General features: G+C 46.0%; 1 protein-coding gene across 1 annotated transcript in view; it reads right to left on the bottom strand.

Moving 5' to 3' along the window:
- Positions 1-3,463: 3,463 nt before the first annotated feature.
- Positions 3,464-12,159, bottom strand: part of LOC139381345 (suppressor of cytokine signaling 5-like) — a 32,225-nt gene continuing 23,529 nt past the window's right edge. The window contains exon 2 of the mRNA XM_071124800.1: positions 3,464-10,328. Within this exon, the coding sequence (XP_070980901.1) occupies positions 8,609-10,312 (1,704 nt within the window). The 5' untranslated portion in view covers positions 10,313-10,328 and the 3' untranslated portion in view covers positions 3,464-8,608. The remainder of the gene's footprint in view (positions 10,329-12,159) is intronic.

Here is a 12,159-nt window from a genome sequence, read left to right as displayed (position 1 = left end):
TGAAATGTGAACATGATGACGTAATATACACTCTCAAAATCCTTCCTGACAGCAGTTTTTTTTTAAAAGAAGAAGAAAAAGAGAAAATGGAACGGCGATATTCGTCTGACCCAAGTTTGGTAAGCCTGTGGTGGTAGCACCAGATTTCAGAGGACTCTTGTGATTGGTCAGAATGAATAAGGCAGTCTGAGAACACAATGGTGCTTTAGAATGACAACCATTAGTCACCATCGCCATGGCACCCACATCCAGACAGCAACCAATGTGCACATACAGCATTAAAGTGACAGAGGATTGCAACCATTGTTACAGTACACTCCATTGCATAATAGGAAGAATGAAAAAGAATAAACTTTAGTCATACATCTTTTTTTTTCTTTTTTTAACCATTTGCATATAGCATTTTTACCCAGCTTTCCTAAAAAATAGGGGGTAAGATGAGACTAAAACTGCATTTTTCCTCTAAGAGCTGAAAGGTTGAGCCGTACCAGGGACATCCAGTACTAGATCCAAGCCAGGGGTCATGACATGGTCAAACAGGGACAGCTGGTGATATGACCTGCCTGTCTCAGATTTATAACAAGACCCAGTGGTTTCTTACCACAAACATTTTATAGTGCAGCTAATAGTGTCTTTCTACCACTGATATAGTTTTTCAAAATAGTAAATTCACGGCATCTTTTTTGAATGATATATATATTTATTTTTTTACATACAGAATATACATGTAAACACCTTTCTTTGTTTTCCCATTTCTGGGGCCACAGACAGGTGGTGCTGGCAAAATGTGGTCCTTCTTTAGACATCCCTGGTATTAGGCAAGTGTGTATTTCAATGTGTGTGTGTGTGTGTGTACATGAAAATTAGTGCATGTGTTCCAGACATTTTATGCACCACAGGTTAAAAAAAAATATCTTCAATTTATTCTTAATTATCCAAGGGTGTTTCTTCTACAGGCCATATGGCAAACACGCTAGTAGTGTAACGGTCACAGATATTTCCCATGGGGAAAACGGGGGTGGAGAATAGATCCTGGAACTAGCCTGACAGCGGGCCTGCCTGAGAATAAGTGGGGAAAGAACCATTGTTCATAGGTGTTCACCCCTCACAGCAGACTCCACATCCTCTCCACCGGAACCCTCTATGTGGCTCTGTCCACACACACACCTGTGAGTCTGCAGGTCAACAGAACAGAAATCTGCATGTCCTCCAACATTGCTTATAATGTATGAACACAAATGAAATACTCCAGGACCACCATCTTCTCCCAGCACACCCACACAACCTCACCACGAACGAATAAACACAAAACGCACACACAATTAAAGTGCCATTACTTCAACAAATCCGTAACCCCCCCCCATTAGCACAGCAGGAAACTGGGCATTCAAATGGTAGGTTGTTTGACTGAGGCGCTACTCTTTTAAATGCCAACTTTAGCCTGGCTCCCAAACAGGGCTGGGGGCTGCAGTAGCATGTGAAAGGGAAGCAGACTGCAACAGGCCCCAAGTCCCCTCCACATTATCCCAGCAGCATTAGCAGGGTGATGTTGAGGATGTGGTCTGAGAAAGAGAGGGGGGGGGGGAGAAAATTGTCTCCCTGACGAAGAGTCACACAGCACCCATTAGGAAACAATGGCCCTTTTAGCACCCGGTACATTTAGATCCCGGCGAGATACATTTAGCGCCCACGGGTGCCAGTAGGCTGTAGCATGGTAGGTGGTAAAGTGTAGGTGTGTGCGAGCGTACGTGGGCAGGACAGTGGGTTAACAGATAGCCCATACAATACATCAGGGTGATCGAGAGACGATGTGGACATAGAACATAAAAGTGCACATGCAAGTGACTTGTATGCCAACGTGTTTCTTTCAAACAGTCCCCCACAGCCCTTAAGTAATGGTCATAGATCTTACAAATGGGCCATAATAACATGCAATCTTCAAGCTTTCTGAAAAAGTGCGGGGTAAATGTTGCTGACTCACTGCAGTAAGTTGTCCGATTTTTTTTAGGAGACCAGGTTTAGAAGACGAGAGCGGGTAGGGATAGACACTGCTCAAAAAAATAAAGGGAACACTTAAACAACACAATGTAACTCCAAGTCAATCACACTTCTGTGAAATCAAACTGTCCACTTAGGAAGCAACACTGATTGACAATAAATTTCACATGCTGTTGTGCAAATGGAATAGACAACAGGTGGAAATTATAGGCAATTAGCAAGACACCCCCAATAAAGGAGTGGTTCTGCAGGTGGTGACCACAGACCACTTCTCAGTTCCTATGCTTCCTGGCTGATGTTTTGGTCACTTTTGAATGCTGGCGGTGCTTTCACTCTAGTGGCAGCATGAGACGGAGTCTACAACCCACAGAAGTGGCTCAGGTAGTGCAGCTCATCCAGGGTGGCACATTAATGCGAGCTGTGGCAAGAAGGTTTGATGTGTCTGTCAGCGTAGTGTCCAGAGCATGGAGGTGCTACCAGGAGACAGGCCAGTACATCAGGAGACGTGGAGGAGGCCGTAGGAGGGCAACAACCCAGCAGCAGGAGCGCTACCTCCGCCTTGCCAGGAGGAGCACTGCCAGAGCCCTGCAAAATGACCTCCAGCAGGCCACAAATGTGCATGTGTCTGCTCAAACAGTCAGAAACAGACTCCATGAGGGTGGTATGAGGGCCCGACATCCACAGGTGGGGGTTGTGCTTACAGCCCAACACCGTGCAGGACGTTTGGCATTTGCCAGAGAACACCAAGATTGGCAAATTCGCCACTGGCGCTCTGTGCTCTTCACAGATGAAAGCAGGTTCACACTGAGAACATGTGACAGAGTCTGAGACGCCGTGGAGAACGTTCTGCTGCCTGCAACATCCTCCAGCATGACCGGTTTGGCGGTGGGTCGGTCATGGTGTGGGGTGGCATTTCCTCCATGTGCTCGCCAGAGGTAGCCTGACTGCCATTAGGTACCGAGATGAGATCCTCATCATGTCTCGCTCCATCCACCAACGTCACGTTGCACCACAGACTGTCCAGGAGTTGGCGGATGCTTTAGTCCAGGTCTGGGAGGAGATCCCTCAGGAGACCATTCGCCACCTCATCAGGAGCATGCCCAGGCGTTGTAGGGAGGTCATACAGGCACGTGGAGGCCACGTTGGATCAGCCTGTAGTGTGGTTTTTCACTTTAATTTTGAGTGTGACTCCAAATCCAGACCTCCATGGGTTGATAAAAATTATCTATGGAAATCAAATGTGTGATTTTGTTGTCAGTACATTCAACTATGTAAAGAAAAAAGTATTCATTCAGATCTAGGATGTGTTTCCTTTATTTTTTTGAGCAGTGTGTGTGTGTGTGTATATATATATATATATATATATATATTTTTATATATATATATATATATATATATATACATACACACACACAGTGGGGCAAAAAAGTATTTAGTCAGCCACCAATTGTGCAAGTTTTCCCACTTAAAAAGATGATAGGCCTGTAATTTTCATCATAGGTACACTTCAACTATGACAGACAAAATGAGAAGAAAAAAAATCCAGAAAATCACATTGTAGTAGCAAATTATTATGGAAAATAAGTATTTGGTCACCTACAAACTAGCAAGATTTCTGGCTCTCACAGACCTTCTTTAAGAGGCTCCTCTGTCCTCCACTCGTTACCTGTATTAATGGCACCTGTTTGAACTTGTTATCAGTATAAAAGAGACCTGTCCACAACCTAAAACAGTCACACTCCAAACTCCACTATGGCCAAGACCAAAGAGCTGTCAAAGGACACGAGAAACAAAATTGTAGACCTGCACCAGGCTGTGAAGACTGAATCTGCAATAGGTAAGCAGCTTGGTTTGAAGAAATCAACTGTGGGAGCAATTATTAGGAAATGGAAGACATACAAGACCACTGATAATCTCCCTCGATCTGGGGCTCCACGCAAGATCTCACCCCGTGGGGTCAAAATGATCACAAGAACGGTGAGCAAAAATCCAAGAACCACACGGGGGGACCTAGTGAATGACCTGCAGAGAGCTGGGACCAAAGTAACAAAGCCTACCATCAGTAACACACTACGCCGCCAGGGACTCAAATCCTGCAGTGCCAGACATGTCCCCCTGCTTAAGCCAGTACATGTCCAGGCCCGTCTGAAGTTTGCTAGAGAGCATTTGGATGATCCAGAAGAAGATTGGGAGAATGTCATATGGTCAGATGAAACCAAAATATAACTTTTTGGTAGGACAAAAGGACAAAGAATGCTGAGTTGCATCCAAAGAACCCCATACCTACTGTGAAGCATGGGGATAGAAACATCATGCTTTGGGGCTGTTTTTCTGCAAAGGGACCAGGACGACTGATCCGTGTAAAGGAAAGAATGAATGGGGCCATGTATCGTGAGATTTTGAGTGAAAACCTCCTTCCATCAGCAAGGGCATTGAAGATGAAACGTGGCTGGGTCTTTCAGCATGACAATGATCCCAAACACACCGCCCGGGCAACGAAGGAGTGGCTTCGTAAGAAGCATTTCAAGGTCCTGGAGTGGCCTAGCCAGTCTCCAGATCTCAACCCCATAGAAAATCTTTGGAGGGAGTTGAAAGTCCGTGTTGCCCAGCAACAGCCCCAAAACATCACTGCTCTAGAGGAGATCTGCATGGAGGAATGGGCCAAAATGCCAGCAACAGTGTGTGAAAACCTTGTGAAGACGTTTGACCTCTGTTATATACCCTTTGTTGGAAATGACAAAGTATTGAGAAACTTTTGTTATTGAACAAATACTTATTTTCCACCATAATTTGCAAATAAATTCATTAAAAATCCTACAATGTGATTTTCTGGATTTTTGTTTCTCATTTTGTCTGTCATAGTTGAAGTGTACCTATGATGAAAATTACAGGCCTCTCTCATCTTTTTAAGTGGGAGAACTTGCACAATTGGTGGCTGACTAAATACTTTTTTGCCCCACTGTGTATATAAAAAAACATTGTTGATTTGATCATTATACTAATCGACCCTTAACAATTAAACACTTTCCTGCCCTTCTGCCTCCAAACCATAACACACACAACACATTACCTTTCATTAGTACACTGTTATTATAGAACAATGAGTTAGTCATTAAAAGCAGTTCCAAGACTGAGGTGTGAGGCGTTGGGGGCTCGTCTCTGTTTCTACCTGGTAACAGCGCATGTCCTGTAGACTTCAGCCAATCAGGCATTATCGGGATATGGGCAATTCCACGGTAACTGAATTATGCTGAGACTCACTTTAAAATGTATGCCAAACAAAAACCATTGATTTAACAAACCATACAACTCAATGCACAATGACTACTTTGAAGAATTGAACACAAGAAAAAAACTATATATATTTACTGGAAAAACTGCAGATAAAGTTAGGTAACATAGTTATGGTATAATCTCCCTCAGTTTTTATTCTGTTACCAAACTTAGCATCTGCGCAGTTCTTCCTACAAAACATTTTCTGTGGAAATTGTTAAAAGTAGTCCTTGTGCAGAGAGTTATATGGTTTACTAAACTTTGAAATCAAAGTTTTCGTTTCGTATAGATTTTAATAGTGAAAAATATTGAGTCTCATCTTAATTCTGTTACCATGGAATTGCTGTATCCATCCCAAGCTTTAATTGGCTGCCATTGAAACGTTTGTTAAGTTTTGAAATACAATTCTGTATTGTCATTTTAAAAAAGAGCCCTAGACAACAATACAGGTTGTGTGCATCACCGTTGAATAACAGTGCTTTGGTCACAGACACAGATGCTCATGAATAAACTAATCCTACGCATTCATTCCACATTTGATCATTCACGGTCCTTCCTCTCTGATAACCCTCCACACACACCTGATTTGTGTCGGGTAGTTAAAACAAACATCTTCCCTGCAAATCAGAGAGAAGGGATTTGAGAGTTGCCTTTCTGACCAGGATAAAAAGGATCACTGATATCGCAACGATAATTTGTTAAGAGCTATATTAGTATACATTGTCAGATAATATTTCCATAAACATGTAAGCTGTAGGCTTCCTAATTTTCATAGATTTGATAGACCCCGTGGCTATGCGCGCCTCTATAGGTGTACAGTTCTAAAGCTTGTTCAGTGTCCAAGTCCTCCGGGACCTGACGCTGCCTTGCCCCACACATCTAGTCACACCTATTAAACCCAATGAGTTTTATAAGTGAAGCCCGCTAATTATTCTAACAGATTGACAAAATGTTCTTGATTAAGTTCAATTGAAAAATATATATATATATATATTTTTTTTAATCAAAAAGTTTACCAATGAACATTAGAGAGCAAGCTCGGAGCTCACGCGTCATCCCCTGTTCTTCATCATTCATTTTTCCTCCTCGCCCTCATTTAAAGGGCTACATGAATGGGAAGTGCTGCTGGAGTATTCCATGCTCCAGGCTCAAGAGTTCAAAGTAGATTAAAAAAAAAGACCCTAAAACGTATGGATTCAAACAGGAGGCTCTAATGAAAGGCATATAGGTTACGCTTTGTTGTATTTGTCCTCCTGATGCCAGTTCTCACAATATGCTGGGTTATTATAGGACATGGCTAGCAGTGACAATGCGAAGCAGGCCCTTTCCTGGCCATTATGCCGCCCTAGATGAGACCAAAAAAAATTGCCGCCCTCCCTTACAATGTTGGCCCGCTACGGAATTTTATGAATGTCCATCCATGTGGTTGGCCTACCGTTTGTAAAACAGGCAGTTGCATTGGCATTATTAGTCCTGATTCCTGTGACTAATCATTTGGGCTATTTAAGCTCTGAATAAGCTACCCCAACATCATCAGGAGTTATCCTCAGCCTATTTACAAGGAGAATCCATGTGTTCACACAGCTGGAAATGCAGAAGTCTTTATTTTCCCGCTATGATGCAGCTTGTGAAAAAAAAAAATGGACGAATACAAACTTGAAAATCGCTGATTATCATGTTAATTTAGCCTAAGGGGTGAAACTCCCTGAACATTAGCTGTGAGTAGCTTGATTTTCCTTTCCAGATAGTCCATTTGACTTTGACTCGTCCCGTTTTTGTAAATGTTGTTTGTTAACACGTCGACGAGCGTTTTTAGGTCTGGCTATTTGATCGGAAAAACCTGCATAAAGTAAAGTGTCCGTCTCACGACATTGACATACATTTTATCTCCAGCATGGAGGCTACAGCAAACACCACTTTCTACGGTAGGCTACATGATTTATGTTGGATCATTTTTTGACTGAACATTGGTGGAGTACTGCACCGGTGAAGCGCGCTGGGCATGGACAATATTTTGCGCCCCCTGCCTTTGATAAACTGGGTAGGCCTACTGCTTATCACTGGGTGGCATCAGCGCATACCTAAATAGCCCATACGCCACTGGGTGAGAGAAATTGTCATTGTTTTTGGGTAGAATTATGTAAGAGTATGTTGTTTGAGTAACGTCTTGGTCAGTTTAGTTAGGTCAAGCTGGGTGTACACTACACGATTTTGGCCACAATTTAGCTGTCCCAGACAGGTTTTTGAGACTGAAGACAAAATCCCCATGCCGTTGCCTACTTGGGCCGCCGACATGTAGTATCCAAATCTAAATACATTTTATACTTGCGATTCTTCAAAGTAGCCACCCTTTGCCTTGATAACATATTTACACACTCTTGGCATTCACTCTACCATTGGGCTCAATCGTTGACCTAACAATGGGCCTGAATTATAACAAGTTAACCCTGAGTATGGCACAGTGTGACACCATGAAGGCAGAACGCAGGACCAGAAACAAACCAGACCAAGTTAAAGTGCCTGCTCTGTTGCCAGTTTGAGCCACTGACAGACGTGAGAAAACAACCAGGACAAATATCGTTAGTATTGTTCCATTATAAGAGCCGCACTTCTGTGGCAACACAGTAGCGATGGGAGACAATGATTCATGCTTAGAGAAATCACAGTGAGGATATCAAAAAGCCCAGGAGTCGCTGTAACCACACCCACTCCTGTGTATGCCCTGCTCCCTATAGGTGTACAGAGGCAGGATGTAGCAGCAGCACCCTTGGACGTGGCCTTGGACCCCCCCCCCCTCCCAGGAGAGCGATGATTACATTACACCTGAGGCCTAACAATGCACGCCAGGCAGTATAGTCACTTGATCAAGAAAATGGAAAAGGAAAGATAGAAAGCACGAGTGAACTGTACAACATTGCTAGCTAACCATGTGGGCCTAGATAGAGACTGGGGGGGGTGAGAGGGCATGCAGGCAGCTCATGCTGTGGGATCAGGCAGACACTTGACAGAATGAAAAAGGTGAGAGGGACACAAAGCATGAAGGCTTGTGCCCTTTCAGAACCTGTTCAACATTAAAAACCATGTGTGCTTGCCAGACAGCATTGTACTGAATATAATGATACATATGTATCCCAAGTGATGTAAATGATAACTAAAACAATAATGAGATTAGAATGAATCTTGGATAGCTCACTTCACCTAACTCCTTGTTTCTCCAGTTACCCCTCCTTGCCTGACTGAGTAGTGCTTTGTTCATTCAGTATGGCCTCTCCTGATTGGCAGGGATTTTTCTGTTTCAACTCCGTCCGCGGCGCACAGGCCGCCAGATACCGCTCCCCTATTTGACCTTGAGTGGCGGCTCCCTCTCCAGCCAGCGCACACGCACTTTCTGTTTGTAGTGATACTCCTTGAGGAAGTCCTGCAGGGCCGGGGGCAGCGGCAGGGCGCCGATGCCGTCGTATGTGGTCCGGCGGCAGATGGCGGCGCGGGCCAGGTGCTGCAAGCCGGAGGTGAAGGTCCGGTGGAGAGGTGCCGTGAGCAGCGGCTCAAAGAACATGCAGGCGCTGGGGTCCTTGTAGTGCTCCAGTAGCCCCGTGACGGTGGATGAGTGGAACACGCAGGGGTCATGGGCGTCGAAGCTGAAGTTGTGGTTCCACTGCTCGATGCGGGCGTGCAGCGATCGGTTGTAGCGACGGAAGCTGACCGAGAACAGGTAATCCTCCTGGGCCGAGTCGCGCAACAGGAAGGTGCCCTCAGGCCGGCCATCCAGCAGAGCCTCTGCCTCGTAGCGGTCCATCACGCCCCAGTAGCAGGGCAGCGCAGTGATCTGAAGCAGGTCCGGCACCAGGCAGTGGATGTAGTCGATCTGGGTGTGCACCTTCCAGGGCCCAGGCTGGTTCCGGCTCAGATGGCCATCCCCGGACGTGTGGCGTAGCTTAGGCCTCAGGGCCTGCAGGCAAAGGGTGGTGGAGTCCTCCTCCGAGTCGCAGTCAGCCAGCTGGGCTGTAGCCCCTCCGAGCACCTGTACCGACGAGCCCGACGACCCAGCCGCCCCTCCTGAGCAGCTGGCCATCGTGCCCTCCCCAGAGGCCTCTGCAATGCCAGGGGCCATCTTTGGTCCCAGTTTGTACAGAGAGGAGCACTGCGCCAAGGCCTCCAGAGTGTGGATCTGGGCGTTGGGTGGGGGGTCCACTCCCTCCTCAATGCTGAGCCTGCGGCGTTCGCGCAGACGTTCCTCCTCGTCCTCGGGGGAGGGGTGGGCCGGGTCAAAGGCGTCTAGCAGAGCCGTGGAGGAATGCGGGCTGACAGGCGCTGTGTGCTGCTTGATCAGGTGCCACTTGTTGGCCAGGTCCGAGCCCTGGGGGAAGGGACAGGTCTCCAGCATCAGCTCTGTCAGGTGGATCTTGCGCTTGGAGATGGTGGGGGTTTGGGGGGAGGAGGAGAGGGAGCGGCGGCGGGGGGGAAGGGGGAGACACAGGCCCACTGTGTCGCTAAGCCGCTGGCGCAGGGAGCGGGTGCTTAGACTACGCCCCCCGTCTCCAGAGTCATCCATCTCCTGGATGGAGTTGACCCCGTAGCGACGCTCCCTTCGCCCAGCGGCACCGCGCGCGCGTCCCGACTGCCTGTCTGTATCCATGGAGCTCTGGGTCTTAGTGGAACATGAGTGTTTTTTCTTGCCCCCCCAAGGTGCATGGCGCGAGTACGAGTCTCTCCGGCCCATAGGGACTCCCCAAGGAGCCCCTCTCGCTTCCTCATTGTCTTTTCTGTCTGTGGTTCTCTCTACCATCTGGGGGATGTCCGACACACAGTTGTGACGTCGCCCTCCAGTAACCCCGGGAAGCGGCAAGAGGCTTCGGGAAAGGCTGGAGGCCCGAGATGCCTGGGCCTCGCCTGAAGTTTCTCCCCGTCCCAGGTCCGCCACACAGTGCATACCGTCCTCTTCCACCACGATGTTCTCTGTACTGGGTCCCGCACCGTCGCTGTGGAAGAGGGTCTGGCATCGGTTCCTCAGGTTGCTCCACATCTTGCCCACTTTTTCCATGGATAGTGACCAAGCCCTGCCAGACATGAACACATATCAGATTAGACGAATCGTAGGGTACAGGAATCTCACACAATACATGACCTACATTACTAAACAATACATGACCTACATTACATGACCTACATCACTAAACAATACATGACCTACATTAACAATTGCATGAAACCCCTTAACATTTTGTTAGGCCTAGACAATGTAGCAATTCTGCAAATTCAAAATGGTGATCCTATTGATCATCGTGCATACTCCTGCAATTCCGTCTGGGGTATGCCAAATAAAAATATTTTCAAACAGTCCATTTATATTTAAAAACAGGGGTATACATTTGGGTGAGGTTTTTTTCTTGCCTGAGTAGGTTAAACCATCTAGTGTTCAGCGAAATAACAACACAATGTCAAATACATGTAGCCTAGTCAAATAACTAACATCCAATCACATTAACCGTTACTCTCTCGCGGGAATTCCACTAACGGTCCATATGTAGCCAAACGTAGCTGCTGCTTATGTTGGCATCTGTACCGATGGTGCAAAAACCATGACAGGGAGACATAGTGGAGTGGTAACACGTGCAAGCAGTTGCTCCCGACAACACTTGGGTACACTGCAGCATTCACCGAGAGGCTCTTGCTGCCGAGGGAATGCCTGACAGCTTGAAAGACGTTTTGGACACTACCTAGAAAATGGTTAACTTTGTTAAAGCAAAGCCCCTGTACTCGTGTATTTTTTGGACTATGCAATGGTATGTAACGCTTTTATAACATACTGGTTATCAAGGGACAAAGTATACCTTTTTTTAAATTGAGAGACGAGCTTAAAGTTCTCTTTACGGACCATACATTTCACTTGTCTGACAGCTTGCATGATGATGAGTTTCTCACAAGACTGGCCTATCTGGGTGATGTTTTTTCTCTCCTGAATGATCTGAATCTAGGATTACAGGGACTCTCAACTATATTCAATGTGCGGGACAAAATTGAGGCTATGATTAAGAAGTTGGAGTTCTTCTCTGTCTGCATTAACAAGGACAACACACAGGTCTTTCCATCATTGTATGATTTTGTGTGCAAATTAACTCAAGCTTACGGACAAGGTCAAATGTGATATAGCGAAGCACTGGAGTGAGTTGGGTGTGCAATTACGCAGGTACTTTCCCGAACCGGATGACACAAACAACTGGATTCCTTATTAAATCAGAAGCCACTGCCAGATTTCTGGATTGGGCTGCGCTCAAGAGTATCCTGCCTTGACAAATCGCATTGTTAAGAAGTTGATGCCTTTGCAACCACGTACCTATGTGAGAGTGGATTCTCAGCCCTCACTAGCATGAAAACTAAATACAGGGCAAACACTGTGTGTGGAAAATGATTTGTTGTCTGCATCCTTTCAAGCACACCCTTCTCATTTACCTGTGATGAGTTATTCACAATTTTCAATGAACAAATAAGGTTTTATATAGAAGATGGTTAAATAATGAGCAAAATGATTGATTATTATTTGTGCCCTGGTCCTATAAGAGCTCTGTCACTTCCTAGGAGCTGGGTTGTGACAAAAACTCACTCATTCTTGTTTAATAAATGTATTGTATCGTGTGTGGCAGGCTTACAATGATGGTAAAAAAACAACATTTGAGAGTGAGCTGACCCTGATGCTAGAGGGGGTACAGCTGACCCTGGTGCTAGAGGGGGTACAGCTGACCCTGATGCTAGAGGGGATACGCCGCTGAAGGTTGAATGTTTGAAGGGGTACGGGAATATAAAACGTTTGGGAACCACTGCTATAGACAAAAGCTGGGGGTGGGGGTGGAAATTGGGTGATTCTTGTGTGAGTGAGAGCGAGTGAGTGAT

Source organism: Oncorhynchus clarkii, chromosome 23 (genome assembly GCF_045791955.1).
Source record: "Oncorhynchus clarkii lewisi isolate Uvic-CL-2024 chromosome 23, UVic_Ocla_1.0, whole genome shotgun sequence".
Taxonomy (NCBI): domain Eukaryota; kingdom Metazoa; phylum Chordata; class Actinopteri; order Salmoniformes; family Salmonidae; genus Oncorhynchus; species Oncorhynchus clarkii.
The sequence above is the reverse complement of the archived record's forward strand: the minus strand, read 5'-3'. Positions and strand labels throughout refer to the sequence as shown.